Genomic DNA, 20,338 nt, shown 5'->3' with positions numbered 1-20,338 from the left:
ATTCTCAGAAAGTCTTGTAAATTATTCAAACTCTAAAGAAACAAAGTCACTGTAAATTAAAAATTTAATGTATATCATAGTATATTGGTTTTAGATTAAATGATACTCTGTAGTTGAAACTTTACTGTACTATTTTGCATTGTATAGTACACTAGGGACCCTTATACAGTCAAAATATACTTACTGTGAATCTATTTCATATTATAGAGGTTTATCATTTTTGTGATTTTTGCCTTTGTGACATGCAGTTATCATATGTGTAATCTATTGGATATCAGTTCCATGGTTAAGAATGTAGCTGCTAAATTATAACATGCTTTTTGTTTGTAAACTGGCATTTTCACTTCCTATCCCTGTGACTTTGGGCAAGTCATTGAACTGCTTTGGGCCTTAGATTCTTCATCACAGAAGTGTGGCAAGGGCAGTACTTATTAAACCAGCATTCTTATGAGGATTAGACGAAGTGATGTATGATGTATGTGAAAACCATTTGTAAATCTGAAGTGCTTTATAGGTATAAGGTATTTATTCTTTAGGAAATCTTAAGAAAATTAGTCACCAACACCTTATTGTAGTAATAGTCTTTTTACTACTTTTGTGCACCTCTAATATTTTAGTTATCTTTGGTATAGACCTTCGTTAAATGCTGAATTATAACATTCTCTCTTATGTGTTCTGTGTTCTTGGAACCATGTATGTGATGTGCTGATAACTATACAACAACTGGCTCTCTGGGGGGAAAAACCCCAATTTGTAGCATTTGCTGTTTTCCATGATGTAAATACTCCCACCATAGCCAATTTCAAGCCACAAACATGACGTTACTGAACAGAGTTCAAAAGATGTGTATGAATTGGCTCTGCTGGGTCCATGAGAGCCAACCAACTCTAGCACACACTGAACTAAGATATAGTCAGGTTTTTTCGATATATAGGCATACAGAAATCATAATCAATCATGGAAACTTTTAGACTATTTTCTATTTTTAAAATATTTAAGAATATTATTCTGTCTCTGAAAGCCAGGAATCTGAAGTCAGACCTGGATTCTAATTCTGACTCTGTAGTTACTAGTTCTATGACCTTGGACAAGTCAGAATATCTCTAAGCCTCAGTTTCTTCATCAGTAAAATAAGCACAATAGTAGTATCTACCTCAGAAGGGGAGATTTGGTGCCTGGTACAGACCACTGGTTGAAAAGAGAGGAAAAAGGATTGCTTTATAAGGTTAGTGGCTATTGTCATCAACCTTGCATGGTTATAAGAGCATGCCAACCTGATTTCTTATTATTTTATTTTTTAGCTGACATGGGTTTTGCCAGATTATTCAATTCTCCTCTAAAGCCACTAGCAGATTTGGATCCAGTAGTTGTGACTTTTTGGTATCGGGCTCCAGAACTTTTGCTTGGTGCAAGGCATTATACAAAGGCCATTGGTAAGTTAGTCTAAAATGATTTACTTATAGTTGGTAAGTATTACATTATCATATCATTATCATATGATATTGCATTATCATAAATACTAAATGGTATAATAATAAAGCTGCTTTGTAAAAACCACTTTAAATTTCTTTGTAAAAGTCCTGTTGTTTATATTCCCAGATTTTGTAATCTGGTAGATTTGGATTTTTAACTGTATAGGAGAATATGATTCCTTTAAAAAAAGAAATTTTCTTTCAGAGGATAGAAGTATCTGATCTTGTTGAGTTGCTATAGAAACAATAACATGCAAATGTTATTTTTTACTTACTATCAATCAGAAGAACTGGAGAGAGGTTTAGACTTGTTTTCTTCACAAAAAGAAAAAAACAGAAAAACGGGAGTAGTGTAGTTATTGGAGAGAGCCCCTTCTATTTGGGGAAAAGTTAGTCAGTCAGTCCTTTCCTAAGCAAGAAACAATATGACTAATCTTTCTCTCTTGCCATTACAGTTTTCAGAATGGCAGTTTCTCCATTAAGGTAGGAAATAGAGCCTGGGTAGATTAGCTGTGCTCAGCATCTTGCCATCTCACCAAGTGAAAAAACTGAGTAAGAAAACCTGTTATAAACATACTCTGTAAAATTTTAAGTCTCCTTCAGAACAGAGGCATCAGAGATTTTGCTACCTGTCATTACAGTGTCCTCAGAGGTCCCAGCTGCTAATTGAGGGAGTCAGGAAGAGAGAGCTGTCCTCAGACCTAGATATTGCTTTAAAGGAGGTAAAAAGAGAGGGGAGGGAGGGAGTAAATAGTACTGTTAATGTGAAGGGCTAGTTCTGTAAGGTACTTAAATTTGCTCTAAGTGTGTTTCTTTAAATTTTCCTTTTCTTGAATTTTCTGTTTACTTGTATTAGACTAATATCTGTTTTGTTTAGCCGCTTTTGTTGAGTTCTATTTGATAAAGGCACTTAAGCTGTAAAATTATTAAAAATAGACAAGTCAGCTCAATCCTTTTTTTGTTAAGCTTATGAAAAACCTGCTGGCAGCCAAAGAACTATAAATGAAGTTCTCACGTTTGAAAAGATTAGACTCATAATTAACCTATTCATGGGTAAAAAGGGAAACAAAAATATAGTAACGTCCTCATTCGTCAGGAGGTCTGATTTCTGCAAAACTCAGATACCCAGAACACATTTATACTTTCTTTGTCTAGGGATTCAGACACTAGCACAGTGCAGAATATTATAATTCTCCGTAAATACTGCTAAAGGATTTTGTTAAATTAGCGAAAAAGGCTATGAGTAGCCACAGCACTGTGAGGAAAACCAGTTTGTGTTTGATAGTAGAGGAGTGTGAGACTGACCTTAGACCTGTCCCCTGGCAGTTGAGCTTATAGTAATAAGGCCCCTTACCAGAGGCTGCCACTCTGTCTGCCAAGGACAGTGGCAGCTGTCTTTGAATAAAGGAGAACTACAAAAAGCAAATGGAAGGGATGGAGCGGTCCTTAGAATGAGGAGTGAAAATCAGACCCTGACTCTATTTACATTCCAATGAATGACTTTTACTGAGGGGCTATATTTTTGAGACATTTAGAATTATGTTTGCTTTTTCTGTTATTAGGTCTCTCTATTGAGAACAGTAAAATCTAGACAATCTCAGAAGGTACCAGAGGATAGGAAGAAACCAAATGTAAGCCAGAGAGAAGGGGAGTGTCAGTTGGAAGCAACAGGGGGTGCCTTAGAACAGGACTGATGATGAGATAACCCAGGGCATAGGGTGGGAGTACAGGATGTGACAACAGCAGACACCCATGTGCATTGGGCTCTTACCAAGCACTGTGCAGTCTATGTCTAGAAGGGAGATTTCCAGGAAGAAAAGGCAGGTTCAGCCAAAAACCAACTAAATGATGCCCCACCAAAATCTGTCTCACTCTGAGATTCTTAGCAAACCCATGGTAGTGAGGCCTCTGTTTAACAGGTACCACTGGTGATTCTGTTGTATGTGGTCCCCACACTTTCAGAAGCATAGTTTTATGAATATTTTCTGATTAACTGCTCTACTGTTGGAATAAAAAATAGATGTGTTTTTTTGGAAATAAAGGTAATTGGGTATGAATTGGAAACCAACTATATTTCTTATTTCCTCAGGGTAAAGAGAACTGAAATTGAATTTTAACCAGCTTGCGACTTACTTGCTCAGTAAAAATAAGATTTACGAATTAAAGATAAAAACATAATTGCTAATTTCTAATTTTAGTCAAGTCCCAATTACTTATTCTGGATAGCAGTTAAGAAAAAAGCTAAGACATAGAAAAAGAGTAATCCCCACATTAGTTATCTTTAGGCTTGAAGTGTATTCATAGCAGATGTAATAAATACACGTTCACTCATTCTTTTTTTTTAATTAATTAATTTATTTATTTATTTATGGCTGCATTGGGTCTTTATTGCTGCTCGTGGGCTTTCTCTAGTTGTGGCGAGCAGGGGCTACTCTTCGTTGTGGTGCGAGGACTTCTCATTGTGGCGGATTGTCTTGTTGCGGAGCACGGGCTCTAGGCGCACGAGTGTCAGTAGTTATGGCACGTGGGCTCCGTAGTTGTGGCTCATGGGCTCCAGAGCACAAGCTCAGTAGTTGTGGTGCATGGGCTTAGTTGCTTCGCGGCATGTGGGATCTTCCCGGACCAGGGATCGAACCCGTGTCCCCTGCAGTGGCAAGTGGATTCTTAACCACCGTGCCACCAGGGAAGTCCTGTGTGTTGTTTTTTAAAAAAAATACTTATTAAACAGCATTTATTTAAAAAAATAAATAAAATACTTTAAACACTTATTAAACAGCATTTATTTAAGTGGGCGAGTATGAACATACATCTTACAAAAATTCACATGTACATTTGGCAAAACATTGTGAATATAACATTATACTCTTAGAATCTAAATTAAAACTATTATAGTCTTTCAATGTATAAAATCCAAATAGAATAATCCATAACTGGTTATTTGAAATAGTTAATAAAACTTTGAAAGATGCCTAATTTTATCTTGGCACATTGGAGAGTTGGGGCACCATCTAAGTGAATATGTTCGGATCACATCTATCTCTACTGGTGTCGTGCAGTGTCTATATATACTTGTATTTATCAGCTTCTAGAGCTCACTATTTGTTGAAAAAACTGAAGTTGGTGTCTTTCAGACAAAAGTTGAGTTTTTCCAAATCATCTTGTGCGATCTGTACTGTCTGTCTAGACTGACAGCTCAGAAATTCTGCTCTGTCATTATGCATTTGATTGCTTTAAAGAAATGTATCACCGCACCTGATGATGATATTATTTCAGTCTGTCAGATCTTGAGTATTATGCCTTGTAGTAGGTTATCAGTTGACTCCTTTGGCGATTAAATTATTAATAGTGGTTTGAAAGGCTTTTGCCTAAATGTAAATGCATTGCTTGCTAAATTGAGTTTCCCAAGCTTATCTTGATCAGGAAATTTACAAGAAAATGTATTTTATTTGGCTTTCAGTATGTTATGTGATGATACAGCTATTTCATGTGATATATATGTTTTCTTAATATACTTATTGTATTTTGTGTATTGCTTCACTGAAAAGTTTAAAAAAATTTTTTTTATTTTGGGGATACTTTACTTTATAAAAGTTATACTTGATATACAATGTTATATTAGTTTAACATGTACAACATAGTGATTTGATATTTTTATACATTATAAAATAATCACAATAAGTCCAGTTACCATCTGTCACCATACAAAGTTGTTACAGTATCATCAACTGTATTCCCTATGTGTACATTACATCCCTCTGACTTTTTTATAGCTGGAAGTTTGTACCTCTTAATCCCTTTTACCTATTTCGTCCATCCCCCTACCCCCAAAAGTATTTTTATATGTAGGTTGTGATTATACCCAGAAATTATAACCAAAGAAATATAATAAATGTGTGCAAAAACTTGTTTTTCTTCCTTTATAGACATATGGGCAATAGGTTGCATATTTGCTGAATTGTTGACTTCAGAACCTATTTTTCACTGTCGTCAGGAAGATATAAAAACAAGCAATCCCTTTCATCATGATCAACTAGATCGGATATTTAGTGTCATGGGGTTTCCTGCAGGTAATTTATTTATTTATTTCAAAATAATGAGTCATATTTCAAAAACATTCTTTTTGAAAAGCATATTTTAATGTATATTTAGTTTTAATATATATATTTAAGCTAAAATAACTAGATTTTTGATAAGTAACACTATTTCCTATAACAATATTCAATATTTTTTGTAAGATAAAGACTGGGAAGATATTAGAAAGATGCCAGAATACCCCACACTTCAAAAAGACTTTAGAAGAACGACGTAAGTAATTCCATATTACATATAAGTAATATTCAATGGGAATATTTAAATTAATCCTTTTTTAAAAAGATATTATTTCAACCAGAAACTTAGATTTTAGTGTATTAATTATGTTTATGATTTAAAGAAGATATTCCAGATGTTGTTAACATATATGCCAGGCTTAGGCTGTAGTATTTAAAAACTTTTAAGAATTTAAGGGTCAGTGGATAGTTTAAATGTCTCTTCTGTTTTAGCTTGATAAAGGCTCAGTTCAAGGCCACAACTATGATTTTGTCTTTATCTAACTAATGACTGGTGACTGAAATGCTGGGCTAGGCAACCAGGAAGGGTGGCAGGAGGAAGAACACATGGCCTGGGATTTGAGTAAAACAAACTGGTGGGGACATGTATGCTGAGTAGAAGTGAGAGAAGTTTGTTATAAATGTGCACACCCAGAGGAAAAGATGGAAGAGGTTCTCTCTTGGGCATCTTAACAGAAAAATTTCAGGACTGGAGGGCTTGTAGGAACAAAAGCAGACATCATAAAGAGAAGCAGGGAATGGCACTAATCATTTTGGGCCTCTCTTTTACACAGTCCTTGGTAGGGTCCTTGCCTCTTTTCATCCCTTAAAGAGAGCACTGACATTGCTCAAGGGTCTGAATTGGGCTCTCTTCTCACTCTAGACATTTCCCCAGGCAGTCTCCGTGATTTTGATGGCCACAATGTACCATCAGTTATGCTGATAGCTCCCAGTTTATACATCCTACTCAGATCTCTTTCCCAAGTTTCAGACCCATTTATCTAATTGCCTTATGGAATCCCAACTTGAATGTCCCATAAACACTTCAAAATACATGTCCAAAACTGAACTCATCATCTGTCCTCCTAAACCTCTCCTCCCACTATATTTCTTATCTTAGGAAATAGCTCCATGATGCATCTGATTGTTCAAGCCAAATCCCTGATCCTTCTTCTATCTCACTGTCTTCCATTTTACCCCCCAGTGTCTAAACAATTAGCAAATCCAGTAAATTCTTTGTTCTAAATATCCTTTGGATCTTTGTATTTCTCTCCATCTACCGTTCCACTGTTGTAGGCCAGACCACCACTGTCTCTCGCCTGGAATCCTGCAGCGGCCTCCTAAGTGATTTCTACCTTCAGTCTTCACTCCACCTCACTGTCTGTACTGCAGTCATTGCCAGAAGCACATTTGATCATGTCAGTCTTCAAGTTGCTCTTAATTCACCATTGCTCTCAATTTCTTAATATAGCTTACAGAGCCTTGGCTTCTACATCACCAAGTTCATCTCCTAAACCTCTGTCCACTTTGTACTCTATAGCCTAGACATCATGAATTTCTTTAAGAGCCTCAAAACCCCTAAGTTTCCTTTGACCTCTGGATTTTTACACATGCTGTTCCTTCAGTCTGGGATATACTTTCCTCCCACCTAGTTCATCCGATTAACTCCTTTATTTATCCTTTCTATCCTGACGAGATTTCCCCTTGACCTGCTAGTCTGAGTTAGGTGCTTCCCCTCTGTACTCCCATAGCATATCCTGTGCTGCTTCTCTTGGCACTGATCACTTTGCTCTGCAGTTGGCTTTTGAACAGTTACCATCTTTCCCTCTAGAATATGGATGGTGCCTATTTTATACACCATTATAGGTATCCCCAGGGCCTGGTACATAGTGCAGTCTCATTAGTTACTTGTCAAATGGGTATTAAATGAAAGTGGTTCGGGCTTCCCTGGTGGCACAGTGGTTGAGAGTCCGCCTGCCGATGCAGGGGACACGGGTTCCTGCCCCGGTCCGGGAAGATCCCACATGCCACGGAGCGGCTGGGCCTGGGCGTCCGGAGCCTGTGCTCCGCAACGGGAGAGGCCACAACAGTGAGAGGCCCGCGTACCTCAAAAAAAAAAAAAAGAAGAGAAAGTGGTTCAAGTAATTGAAGATACACTAGTAATATAAAAGATAGATAGAGAAAATTAATGAAGGCACTTAACATTTTATCTTAGTATTTAAAGGCCAGAGGAAGAATTTTACATAAAATGATAGTATTTACAATAACCAGAGATAAAAGGAGAGAAATTTTAAAAGATAACTGAAATTCAGTTAGAAAGGTAATAGGAAAAGTTCAGAGATAAGAGCCATACTTCCTAAGCAGACAGTTTTATCCACATAAAATCAGGCTACTGATGCATAAGACAAGAATTTATTAAAAATTAGCTAAATCTAATACAATACATACATGTCAAAGTATAATAAAGAAAAAAATTCCAGAAAATGTTATATCAGATGACATAAAAAGTAAACGAATAATAACTTGTTTATATTAGATAAAAAGAACCAAAAAAATTACCCTTAAAGTGAATTGTGAAGGATAATAACGGAAGTTGCTGTAATCTTTCCAATGTCAGCTGTCAGCTCTCATTAGCTCATTAGAAGGCAAGGTGAAAATAGAATTAAAAGGAAATAAGTAAGTTGACTTTAAAAATTGAATGTTTGAATAAACATGGTCTGATAAAATGCTTTATAATGTGTATAAAAAGTTTGAGTCACTTTGAAAACTGTTCAGCTCTTAAACTGTAGCAAATCTGGAAGAGGATAATTCAGAAAATGACAAAGAATTTATCTTAGCTTTAATACTAGGAAAAATAAGAAACCACAATGGGAATTGAGCAATAGGATTTCTCAACTTCAAGACTTTTTATATTATGATAGAAACAAATAACCTAGAATCTGGAGTTAACCCAAGAAATCAGTTGATTCAACATAAAGACTAAAGCCATGTTGACAGACTCCATTTCTACATAAACCTTAAAGTTTCTTTCCATTACCAAACTTAATGGCTACCTTGCCAATAAAAATGTTCCTGGTATTGGAGGAAAATAATTGTTAAATTAATATACATGGCAAAGATTTTTTAAAATAAAAATACCTAGTGTTGGCAAGGGTAATATAATAATGGGCACGCTTACTTATATGCTACTGGTGAGAGAATGAATGCTTCTCAAACTTTAATGTACCTACAAATCACATGGAGACCTTGTTAAAAATGTGGATTGTGATTCAGAATCTGGGATAGGGCCTGAGTACATGCATTCCTACTGCAGGCTCTCTGGTGCCCATGCTTCTGGTCTGAGGGCCAGGTTTGTGTAGCAAGAAGGCTTTGAAATGTACATACCCTTTGACCTAATAATTCTAAGAATTTATCCTGAGAAGGCAGTCAAAGCAGCCACACATAGCTAAGATGAGGCACCTAAGGCTTTCCTAGAGGTTAACTAACTGCCCAAGATCACACAATTGGTAAATGATTGTGCCAGGGTCTGGTAGGGGTCTCTGATTCTCACCTGCCATGCAGTATTGTCTCCCTACATGTGTACTAGATTGACCTTCAAGAACCTGCGTTTTACAACTGTTGTGAAACAAACATCGTTAGTAACAGTAGAAAATATACATTCAGTACAAATAATAAGTTTAAAGAGCATTTGGCAAGGAAAAATGTTTATGAAACAATATTAAGTGAAAAAAGTTAGCACAATTTATATAGTATGATTCTAATTTTATAAAGACAAAAATGCCTGTGTTTGTATCATATATATGCATGAAAAAGGACAAAAGAAAATTATCAAAATCTTGATGACAGTGTTTTTTTATTGCTGCTAGGTTGATTATGAGTGATTTCAATTTTTTTCTTTATGCTTTTCTATATTCTCTAAATTTTCTACCATGAACATAGATCACCTATTTTTTGACCTTTTTAATTTGAAGTATTTCATATATAGGAAACAATATATATGATGAAAATATGTAGTCTATTTAGGATAATAAAATGAATAATACCCATTTACTCACCCTTCAGCCTGAGGGGTTGATATCCTGATATAGAGTATGTACCTAGGAAAGGAATTGCTGGGTCACAGGATACTCACATTTTCAACTCTTATAGTTCATGAGTCATTATCTTACAAAGTAATTTTAACAATATAAACTCCTACATGCTGTGTGTAACAATTCTTATTTCTTCACACATTTACCAACATTTGGTTATGTGTTCCTTTTTAATTAGAAAAAACAATGGCTTAACTTAACACATACCATATAGGAAAACCAATCTTGGAACTTTCCATTAAAAATTGTAAATTGTGTGAGTGTTCTTAATAGTGTGTGATTCTCATGTCTACAGGTACGCCAACAGTAGCCTCATAAAGTACATGGAGAAACACAAGGTCAAGCCTGACAGCAAAGTGTTCCTCTTGGTAGGTGCATCTCTCCCAGACTGGGAACTTGGATCCTTTAGCACAGCCCTGCTTACCACGGAATTGTCCCAGCTCTTCCTCCTCTTTAGAAAGAAAGGAAATTGGTGGATGCTGGGGCAAAATTAAATCTTTCTCTTTTGAGATGTCACCCTTGACTTTTAGCCTTGTCCAGTGGTTTATCAGCAGAAAAAAATTTAAATTCTAAAAGGGCTCTAATGCTAATGATTTCTGCTAGTCTCACATAAATGTGTCTAGTGTATTAATATTGTGGTGAGCTATACAAAATTGCATTTGATATTCTATTAGACATTAACACAAAAGTCAAAACATTGACTTGGAAACAAACTTTTCATGTGCTGTCAATTTCTTATGTGTTATTCAAGCTTCAGAAACTCCTTACTATGGATCCAACCAAGAGAATTACCTCAGAGCAGGCTCTGCAGGATCCCTATTTTCAGGAGGACCCCTTGCCGACATTAGAGTATGTATCCTTCCTTTTCTGTGTGCTGTGCTCCAGGCTGAGGATGTTGGATGGTGGCTGAAAGCAAGAGAAGCACTTGTTACTGAAGTATTTTACTTTCTTTGTTAATACTGCTGCAGAGAAAAACTAGTCAAGAGGGAGGTCCTGTATTTTGAAACAGGCAAAGCTGTAGAGAGGTGTGAATGAAAACAAGTATTTTAGGAATGACCATTAATCCGTTTTACAGATGAAAACTAAAGCTGAGAACAGAGGAGACTTTTATAGATCGGTCAGCCAGAACAGTTCACACCAAATCAGTAGGGAACTGAGATTTTAAAATTCTGTGTGTCTACTGTACAACCAGACTCCTCCACTTCCCCATCCTTGTTACACCCACATATATAAATTGTGCTTGGATTTATTAGAGGTGCAGCTTTTCTTGAGAAAATTATTTTCACTGTTGAAGCAAACGCACATTCAGTTGTTCTTAGTGCTGCTGAAGTTTGTGTGGAGAAATTTCTGTGTCATATATGTCAACTAGCTATAACCACAGTTAAGATGTGTTATTGAAAGTGGCAATTCATGTAAACTTAGATGACAAATTGTTCTTTTCTTATTGCTTAAATTGTGTTGAGAGGCATAACCAGCCACAGATGAAGAGTAGGAAAAAAAAGTGGAATTTTTTTTAAGAAAAAAAAATTTTTTTAAGAAAAAATAGTGGAATTTTAAATGAACAAGGTCAGTGATATTGTAGATTTTACGTCATGACATGAATTCTTTTTTTTTCCTTTTCATGGTTTTTAGTGTGTTTGCTGGCTGCCAGATTCCATACCCCAAACGAGAATTCCTTAATGAAGATGAACCTGAAGAGAAAGGTGACAAGGTATATACTGCACTTAGGAATGGATAATTTAATAATTCCCATATATTTAACTGCCTTTTATTTAATTATGTACTTACTTTATTGTAGATGTACTTTGCGATTTGAAATATGCATTCACAGATAAATGAACTTCCTGATTCGTTCTATTGCCTGTTTTATTCCCTGATTCTTAATTCTTGCTTTCTGTTTGTTCATGTCATTGCCGTCACTTTATGCAGGCTGCTTTTAAAGCATCGCTCTATTCTTTGATTGCAGTTGACTCCTCCCCACACAGCCCTACTTTTCCAAATTGATTGAAAAGACTATTATAGCTGTTTTAATGAGTTGCTATTTCCTGTGTGCCTGTGCTCTTCAGTGGGATGTCTGTGACTGACTTGGAGGGTTACTGTGCAAATCTAAATGAACTTCAGAGAACGGGTCCTGTTCGGGGCTCAGTACTTTGACTTCTGGAGCTGCTGTATTCCCTGGCTGCTCCATTCTCTGGTCATTCCAGTCACTTTGGTGTCCCACAGAGGTCCCTCCCCAGGTTGGTCAGCAGTCTCACGTGCATATCGTGTCATGGAAGATGTAATTTAGTTCCACAGCAAGCTTGCTTTTTTTCCCTCTCTACAAGAATCAGCAACAGCAGCAGAACCAACATCCGCAGCCCGCAGCCCCGCCGCAGCAGGCAGCAGCCCCTCCACAGGCAGCCCCGCAGCAGCAGAACAGCACCCAGGCCAACGGGACTGCAGGAGGGGCCGGGGCGGGGCCCGGGGCCGCCGGAGCAGGGCTGCAGCACAGTCAGGACTCCGGCCTTAATCAGGTGCCTCCAAACAAGAAACCGCGGCTAGGGCCTTCAGGCACAAACTCAGGCGGGCCTGTAATGCCGTCAGATTATCAGGTACTCCCCTGAATTTTGTACTTTTTAATTTTCATATACTGTTAAAAAACTAAATGCAACTGAGTAAATTTTAAAGGTCTTATTGGCTATATTCAGTGATTCATGTGTCAGGTAGCATCTCCCCTAGCAAATACAGAGAAGCTCTGAAGAGCTGTACAAAATGGAAGACGTTTATCGGCAGAAGGAGGTGGGACAAGGACACTAACAGAGAGATGATTGTTTCAGGCCCGGGGAACCTTCCTTTGGGGACTACAGGAGTCTACCAAGTAGATTACTTCTCTAATGCTGACTAGGAGATTCCAGACTGACTGGGGAGGAGTACATTCCTGGGAGGGGCTGAAACTGCAGTTAGGTTAGGCACTGTCTCAGTTTGGTGATGTGGGCTTAGCACAAGTGACTCCATTTTGAGCCTGTCGTCTCTTTTTTAACAATACATTTTATAAAATGGGAAGTAGACTTATAGTAGATCCTTTTAGAATTAAGTGGTACTTAACTCTAAAGTTTGACTATACAAACTGTACAATCCTGTTTCTAGGGCGTTATATGAAAATGAAGATTTTTGTCATTTCATGTAATTGCAAGATATTTTGTTTCTTGATTTGATTATCCTAAAACCCTGAGGAGGGAAGGTGAGGCAGGCAGCTCCTCCTCAAAGAAAATGTCTCATTTTACCCTTACAGCTGCCTATCAGGTTTGAGTCAGAAAAAGATACCTAGATAGATAAGCAATTGAAAAGGGAGAGGAATGGCGGCTTATTTTGAAAAAAGTAAGCAGCATACTTCAGAAGGATCTGCCATCACTGGGAGGAAATAATCAGTAAGTAGCCACATAAACATAGAAGAGAAAGGGACTAAGATTGAGACTTCTCAGGAATAACTGTTAAATCTCACTAGAAATAATTTTGAGGCTAGAAAATACGTTTTGTTATTAAGATTTAAAAGAAAACTACAATTGTATTACCAATTCAGGAAATTAAAGGTATTACCAATTCAGGAAATTAAAGGAAAAAAGTCTAAGAATTGGTATTTGGAGAGAGAGGTAAAAATACTGGTGAAAACTGTAGGGATTCTTGGGAGAAAAAAAAGTTTTCAAGGTAGTAACAAGGTAAGAAAAGATCTAAGAAGGGAAAGGAATTTAAAGGTTTAAAAAAAAAAGGTTTAGAACCACAGTCCCTCAGGGAACTGGTGGAGAAGAAGCACACAGGAGATAGATAACAGAAAACAAAACCGTGGGCAAGGAAGACATAAACTCACTGATTAGGAACTGGAAACAAGAGAAACATTAACAAGAAAGACATAATAAATAGCTGTCTAACTGGCTTTACATTCTGAATATCTCAGCACAACTACTTTGAGAACTTATCTTGGAAGATTCCCTGCAAGCAGAGGAGTATATAATAGCACTTCCATTGGTTCCAATTAAAGTAATCAAGGCATCAGTTTGATCTGCTAAAAACAGCTTGCTATTTGGGTAGTAGTCATGAACATATTTGAATTTTACTATAAAGTCAGTTTTCCCCCTAACATTAGTTTATTCTTATTATATGAGCAACAAACCTTTACTATATACTGGCTCATCTTTGTGTCTCTGATTGTGTTATATTAACCTGATTATAGTCGATCATGGACAGATTACTTAGCTATTGTATTTATTCCTTTCAAATCCAGGAGTTCTTCAAATGCTTTTCTTTGTCCATACTGAGCTGTCTACTTAAAAATAAAACAGCATATCTGTGAAATGGGTAGCTTTCTCAGCTAGTTAGTTGGAAAGACTAGCATGAGGGGTGAGGGAGTCCCATTGCACCTGTCTGCAACTCTCATATTATGGACACATTTGTTCTTTATCCAGTACGGAGGAGCTACTATGCTGAGTCTAATCAGCTAAAGTGAAAGCAGTCGTAGCCAGCTCAGCAACTGTAGGCCTTGTGAATGGAAAGGACATTTTTTTTCCCCATAATAAACTGACAATAAAACATAGTTAGAATCTGGAAAGGCTTCTTACAACAACACAACTCGTCAGAGTTGTGTAACACAGGAAGGAGTTAAGCGAGATTATTTTTAACCAAGACTATCTTATTGCTCTGTTATCTTGGACCCGATGTTGCAAGTCCAGCTTGGCTGCCTCTTGTGCGCTGAGTGGGGCACGCTTGCTTATTTGTCCTTCCGCAAACCGCCAGTGCCACCTCAAGGTCATTTACATTTTTAACTCCAAGTAATAGCTTTATTACATATGATCTTTCCCACTTCGCTCACAGGAAGAACCAGCCTTCTGGGCATAGCCAAAGACACTGGTTCCAGCTATGCTTATATTTAACCAGGCACCCTGTTCTTATTCTATAGGTGAATTTTTCTTTTACATATTTTTTTCATATTTGCCCTTGGTACTATGAAGATGAATGTTTCACTTAAGGTAATAAAAATACATTGAACTGAAATACATTTGTCTCAGCCTTCTCTTGAGAGAATTTTCACATATGAAATTTTTTAAAATTCTAAATGTTACCTGAAGGACTTCTCTGGTGGTCCAGTGGCTAAGGCTCCGCGCTCCCAATGCAGGGGGCCTGGGTTCGATCCCTGGTCAGGGAACTAGATCCCTCATGCCACAACTAAAGATCCCGGGTGCCGCAACTAAGACCCTGTGCAGCCAAATAAATAAATAATTAATTAAAAAAAATAAATGTCACCTGAAGTTTATAAAAAGCACTTATTGCTGCCACCCCTACCCAGCCTTGCCTGGCTCTGTCATGTAGGTGAAGCTGCTGAAGCCACTCTAGCCTCTCCCTCTGAAAACTCTTTTCTTAATCACAACAACTTTGTTATTTATAATGAGAAAACTAACAGCACATCAGTATACATTATGAACACCACTGATTCAATATGCCAAACTGATTATTCCTGTTTGCAAATCTCAGTTATGCAAAGAGAAACTAATCAGAATTAGCCTAAGTTTCCCCTCTACCTTTCGTTGCCAGTGTAGCTTATCTCCCAAAGAAATCCAGCCAACTTTCGTGCATGCCAGAACAGTGGTGGCAGGCTGTGATGTCAAGTCAGCAAAATGTATTAACAAACTAAATTAACTGTCGCTACGATGGGTCAGAACCGGGAGCCTCTGATGAGAATGGCTCATCTCTCCGTCCTGTTGTGATTAGCATCTTGAGCTGTTCCCTTCCTCCATCAGTCACTCCCTTTTCCTGTTTCCTTCTCCTAGCACTCCAGTTCGCGCCTGAATTACCAAAGCAGTGTTCAGGGATCCTCTCAGTCCCAGAGCTCACTAGGCTATTCCTCCTCATCTCAGCAGAGCGCACAGTACCACCCATCTCACCAGGCCCACCGCTACTGACCCGCTACAGCCAGAGCACAGACTCCAGCAATATGACGTCTGCATTGAAGAGAACCAAAAATGCAAACTCTGATGCTGTTTAAAACTCATCCACTTAGGAGGAAAACTATTTACTGAGCATTTTGCAGGACTGACTGATGTCTTTATTGACTTAAAGAAGATTTTTGTGGTTTCCCCAGCACCCTTTCCCTGCATGTGTTCCATTGTGACTTCTCTGATAAAGCGTCTGATCTAATCCCAGCACTTAACTTCTGTCACCTTCAGCATTTTGGGGGAGGATTTCCTGGTGCACCTTTCTCATGCTGTAGCAATCTCTATGATTTATCTTTTCAAAGCTCTTTTACTAGGATTTTAATGTTTTAGAAACAGAATTCCAGTGGTGTATAGTTTTGTACTTCATGAACTGATCTAGCAACACAGGTAAATATGCACCTTTTAAAGCACTATGTTGTTTTCACAGAATATAACTCTTTTGCTCATGGAAGTCTTAAATGGGAACTGTTACTGTCCCACAGTACTTTACTATTACGTTTTTATTTCTCTAGTTTCAGGGAAGGTCTAATAAAAAGACAAATGGTGGTACAGAGGGAACCTGCAACCAAAAACAGCCTAGATCTTTGCAGTTACTATGCTTTATGCTATGAAGAACTAAAGTACGTGGTAATTTTTATATAACCATTCATATGGAACTTAGTTCCCAGAATCATCTTATTCTGAATAGTATCCAGTAATTAAGAATTATAATTTTAACCTTCATGTAGCTTACGTCTACTTTAAAAAGGGTTTCAAGAGCTTTGATGAAACACAGTCCTCTGGTGACCCACACCAGAAAACTGAAGAGAATATTAACTGCACTAGGATTTCTTTAAGGAGTAATGTTGATCAAAGGGAAGGAAAAGCTTTTAGTGTGTATTGTACATAAAGTTGGCTTCTCTAAAGAACTGTTGGTTTCTTCACATCTGGGTCAGTTTGAGTAACTTTCTTACATAATCAAGGGTACTCAAATAGAAGCCTGCAAATTAATCTGCTTTTAAAATAAAGAGCAGTGTTCTCCATTCGTATTTGCATTAGACATAGAGTGACTATTTTTAAAGCATGTTAAAAATTTAGGTTTTGTTCATGTTTAAAGTATGTATTATGTATGCATAATTTTGCTGTTATTACTGAAACTTAATTCTATCAAGAATCTTTTCATTGCACTGAATGCTTTCTTTTGCCCCTAGGAGAAAACTTAATAATTGTGCCTAAACTATGGGCAGATAGTATACGACCTATTAGATAAGTGCTATTTGCATTTCTATGATCTATGACTTAGAGACTGAGCTCTTTCTTAGCCAGCGTGAGGACGCTCAGCAGAGTCACAAGGAAATGTAAAGACTTAGAGCTCCCGTTGTAATGTAAGGGGCAAGAAACTTGTGTTCTTCTAAATGCTACTAGCAGCACCAGCCTCGTTTTAATGTTTTCTTGAGCTAGAAGAAATAGCTGATTATTGTATATGCAAGTTATATGCATTTTTTAACTCTTCTTTGTGAACTTATCTACCTGGTTATGATACTCTGGGTCCATATACAAGTAAAATAAGTTTTAGACAGAAGCCAGTATACATTTTGCACTATTGATGTGATCCTGTAGCCAGCAAGGACCTTACTGATCTCAGCATAATAATGCTTGTTAATAACAAAGACTATACAGTGACACTCATCAACACTGAAGATGAAACTGTTGACATGCTCCACTGGAAGGAATTTCTGATTGTCTCCATAGTAATTTACCCCTTCCATTTTTGCAAATGAGAAATTAGTAGCCCTCTGCATAACGTAGCTACCCAAGTAAAGTTCTGTCCTGTGACCTGAAGCCTCACTGTCATCAGATGCTCACTGCACCCTTACCTCGTGCCCAGCATTATGCTGGGGGGTGAGACACAAAGGGCAAGACCTACTTCCTGTCCTTGAAGAGCTTATGATTGATTCCATGACAGGACGCTTTCCTGGGATGACAGGCTCATAAATGAAACCATCTTAGAACGTGAAGGTCTATTCGTTTACTTCTAAACCCACTTGGAGAGAGTTATTATTCCAAATTTTGCTCTGTAATAAACAAGTGTCATGGAGAGTTTTCTATGTTTGTCTACCTTCAAGAAAGCCAGCAATTAATATCACCACAGGCATTAATATATATTTGAAATGTTCACAGCAGCCTTTCAGCAACAGTTGGGTGGCCCTTGTAGGCAGAACACAACTAAGTGTTTGTAGGAAATTACAGTGAAAATAGAAGCTCTGTTCCTGCCCTCAAGGAGAGCTTACATTTAGTAAAAGACGAACCCAAATATGTGCATGAACCAAAATATCATGCCCCTTAATACTTTATAAGCAACTTTGATATAAATCCTTGTGATATGCGCTTATATGATCATGGGACTACCCTGCTTTCCTTGTATGTAGTGAATTTTAGTGGCAGAACTGATACAGAAACCGTGAGGGGATGTTCTCAGTTGCTCCCGGTGTTCTCCACACAGGATCTAGCCAGATACGCCAATTACACGTGTGACTGGGTTTCTGGTCACTGCACTGGTACTGGCCCTTTCCTCCTGTGCTCTTGCCTGAGAGTTGGTGATGGCCACTGGTGCTCATTACCCTTTGAAATAATTTTGGTTCATAATTTCCTTTTCCTTGTAAAGGGAACAAAGCCTTTAACATACTTATGGGCCCTAAAACTGGGGGACCTCGAAGGAGACCTGTGAAGCTTTTTGAGGTTAAAATTTACCTTTTTGGTCCCCAAATGACCCCATTCCTCTTTAAAAATTTATTACCATCAATGTCCCTGAGAGTGCAGGGTGGACTTCCAAACCAGGGGAGGTTATGGGAAGGAAGGAAGGAAGCAAGCAAAGTGAAGGTCTTCTGCACTCCACAGTACAAATCAGTTTCCGAGTTAGCTTTCTGGTAAGTTGTGTGTTTGGGAAAAGGGACTCTAGGGTTTCAGGACAGCTGAGTCAAGGGTAAGGTAGCCTGGTGGCAGGACTGATACTATGAGGCTGAAACAATCCTTATGATGAAGTAGATCATGCAGTAACATACAAAAACCAAGGACATGTATATTTTTATATCTGTGTGGTTTTAAAACTTTAGTACTTAGAACTTTGAACTTCTGCACTACTCTTTGCTCTTGTAAACGCAATTTACATTTAAGAATGGAAAGGGATGGCATTTGCTTACGTGTTCACTGCCTCATTCCTGGTGAAGCAACTGCTAGTTGTATGCCTCTAAAAGGATGCTGTTTTCTCTGCTAAAGATAAAAGAAAAAATAGTTGGACAATAAGACTTGCAGCTTAATCTGCTTTGAATAATTGTATGTAACAGAAACTATACAATGAAGGAATATTCTATGAAAATTATGAATCCTAACCTCTATGGTGTTATCTTTCTGGGGAATGGAGAAAGGCAGTGAAATGGCAGTTAGACTAAAGGAGGCTTGAAGGATTCAAGTATAAATAATATTTTATATAAAACATAGCTGTTTAGGTTTCCTTAATCTTCAAGAATAGTCACAAATATCATAAAGCAAAGTTCATTGTTTTAGGATTTTTTTAAAATGTGTTGTACCTAAGGCCATACTTACTCTTCTGTGCTATCACTGCAAAGGAGTGATATGTATGTATTATATGAAAAAAAAATCCTTAATGCACTGTTATCTCTTAAATATTTAGTAAATTAATACTATTTAATTTTTTTAAAGATTTGTCTGCGTAGACACTAAAAGTATTACACAAAATCTGGACTGAAGATGTCCTTTTTAACAATTTAAAGTACTTTTTATATATGTTATGTAGTATATCCTCTCTAAACTGCCTAGTTTGTATTTCCCATAATTCCTATTTGTGAAGTGTACCTGTCGTCGTCTCTTTTTTCAGTCATTTTCTGCACGCGTCCCTCTTTATACGATTATAGACATGACTGTGTGTGCTTTCCACACACTGCTGCGAGGTGTGCACTCAGAGCCAGCTGCCCCCCGCCCCTGCACCCTGCCTTCCAGCGAGGCTTGCTCCGCGGGGTGCAGGATGAGCTGCTGCTTTGGAGCCGAGTGTTTCCCGCTTTTGAGTTGTCCTGACATCCTTCCTGAAATGACTGTTAAGACAAAAATAAATTACATTGCATTTATTTTATATTCTTGGTTGTAATAAAATTTAATTGACTTGTTTCAGTGTGAATTTTTTAAATATAGGAAAAACTCTTGCTACAACAACTTTTAATGTTAAATTTTTATGTGTGTGCCTCGAAGCTTTTCAGATTACACTTGTCCTGCAGAGATGCAAAGTCTCCCTGTGAGCTGCAGTATGTCATTTTATTCAGGATGCTTATGACATCAAAAAACCAAAGAGGCAAGGCTTGCAAATACCTCAGAAGCAAAATGACAGTTTTTTAAAACATCTCTAGGGGAAATATCCTTTAAAAAAAAAGGGGGGGGGGGCTTCCCTGGTGGCGCAGTGGTTAAGAATCCACCTGCCAATGCAGGGGACAGGGGTTCGAGCCCTGGTCCGGGAAGATCCCACATGCCGCGGAGTAACTAAGCCCGTGTGCCAGAACTACTGAAGCCCGTGCGCCTAGAGCCCATGCTCCGCAACAAGAGAAGCCACAGCAATGAGAAGCCCACACACCGCAATGAAGAGTAGCCCCTGCTCGCCGCAACTAGAGAAAGCCCACGTGCAGCAATGAAGACCCAACACAGCCAAAAATTAATTAATTTAAAAAAAAAGAAAATTA

General features: G+C 37.8%; 1 protein-coding gene across 7 annotated transcripts in view; it reads left to right on the top strand.

The window, feature by feature from the left end:
• CDK19 (cyclin dependent kinase 19) overlaps window positions 1-19,774 on the top strand; it is a 179,716-nt gene extending 159,942 nt beyond the window's left edge. For 6 of the 7 annotated variants that reach the window (XM_019929577.3, XM_019929578.2, XM_073789508.1 and 3 more), the window contains 8 exons: window positions 1,302-1,433; window positions 5,396-5,539; window positions 5,708-5,777; window positions 9,947-10,019; window positions 10,403-10,500; window positions 11,284-11,362; window positions 11,976-12,242; window positions 15,450-19,774. In XM_019929577.3, coding sequence (XP_019785136.1) covers window positions 1,302-1,433; window positions 5,396-5,539; window positions 5,708-5,777; window positions 9,947-10,019; window positions 10,403-10,500; window positions 11,284-11,362; window positions 11,976-12,242; window positions 15,450-15,581 — 995 coding nt within the window. In that variant the 3' untranslated portion in view covers window positions 15,582-19,774. The remainder of the gene's footprint in view (window positions 1-1,301; window positions 1,434-5,395; window positions 5,540-5,707; window positions 5,778-9,946; window positions 10,020-10,402; window positions 10,501-11,283; window positions 11,363-11,975; window positions 12,243-15,449) is intronic. The other variant, XM_073789506.1, reaches the window with a different exon arrangement.
• Window positions 19,775-20,338: the final 564 nt, after the last annotated feature.

This window comes from Tursiops truncatus, chromosome 12 (genome assembly GCF_011762595.2).
Source record: "Tursiops truncatus isolate mTurTru1 chromosome 12, mTurTru1.mat.Y, whole genome shotgun sequence".
Lineage (NCBI taxonomy): Eukaryota > Metazoa > Chordata > Mammalia > Artiodactyla > Delphinidae > Tursiops > Tursiops truncatus.
This window is presented reverse-complemented; position numbering and strand designations above follow the sequence as displayed.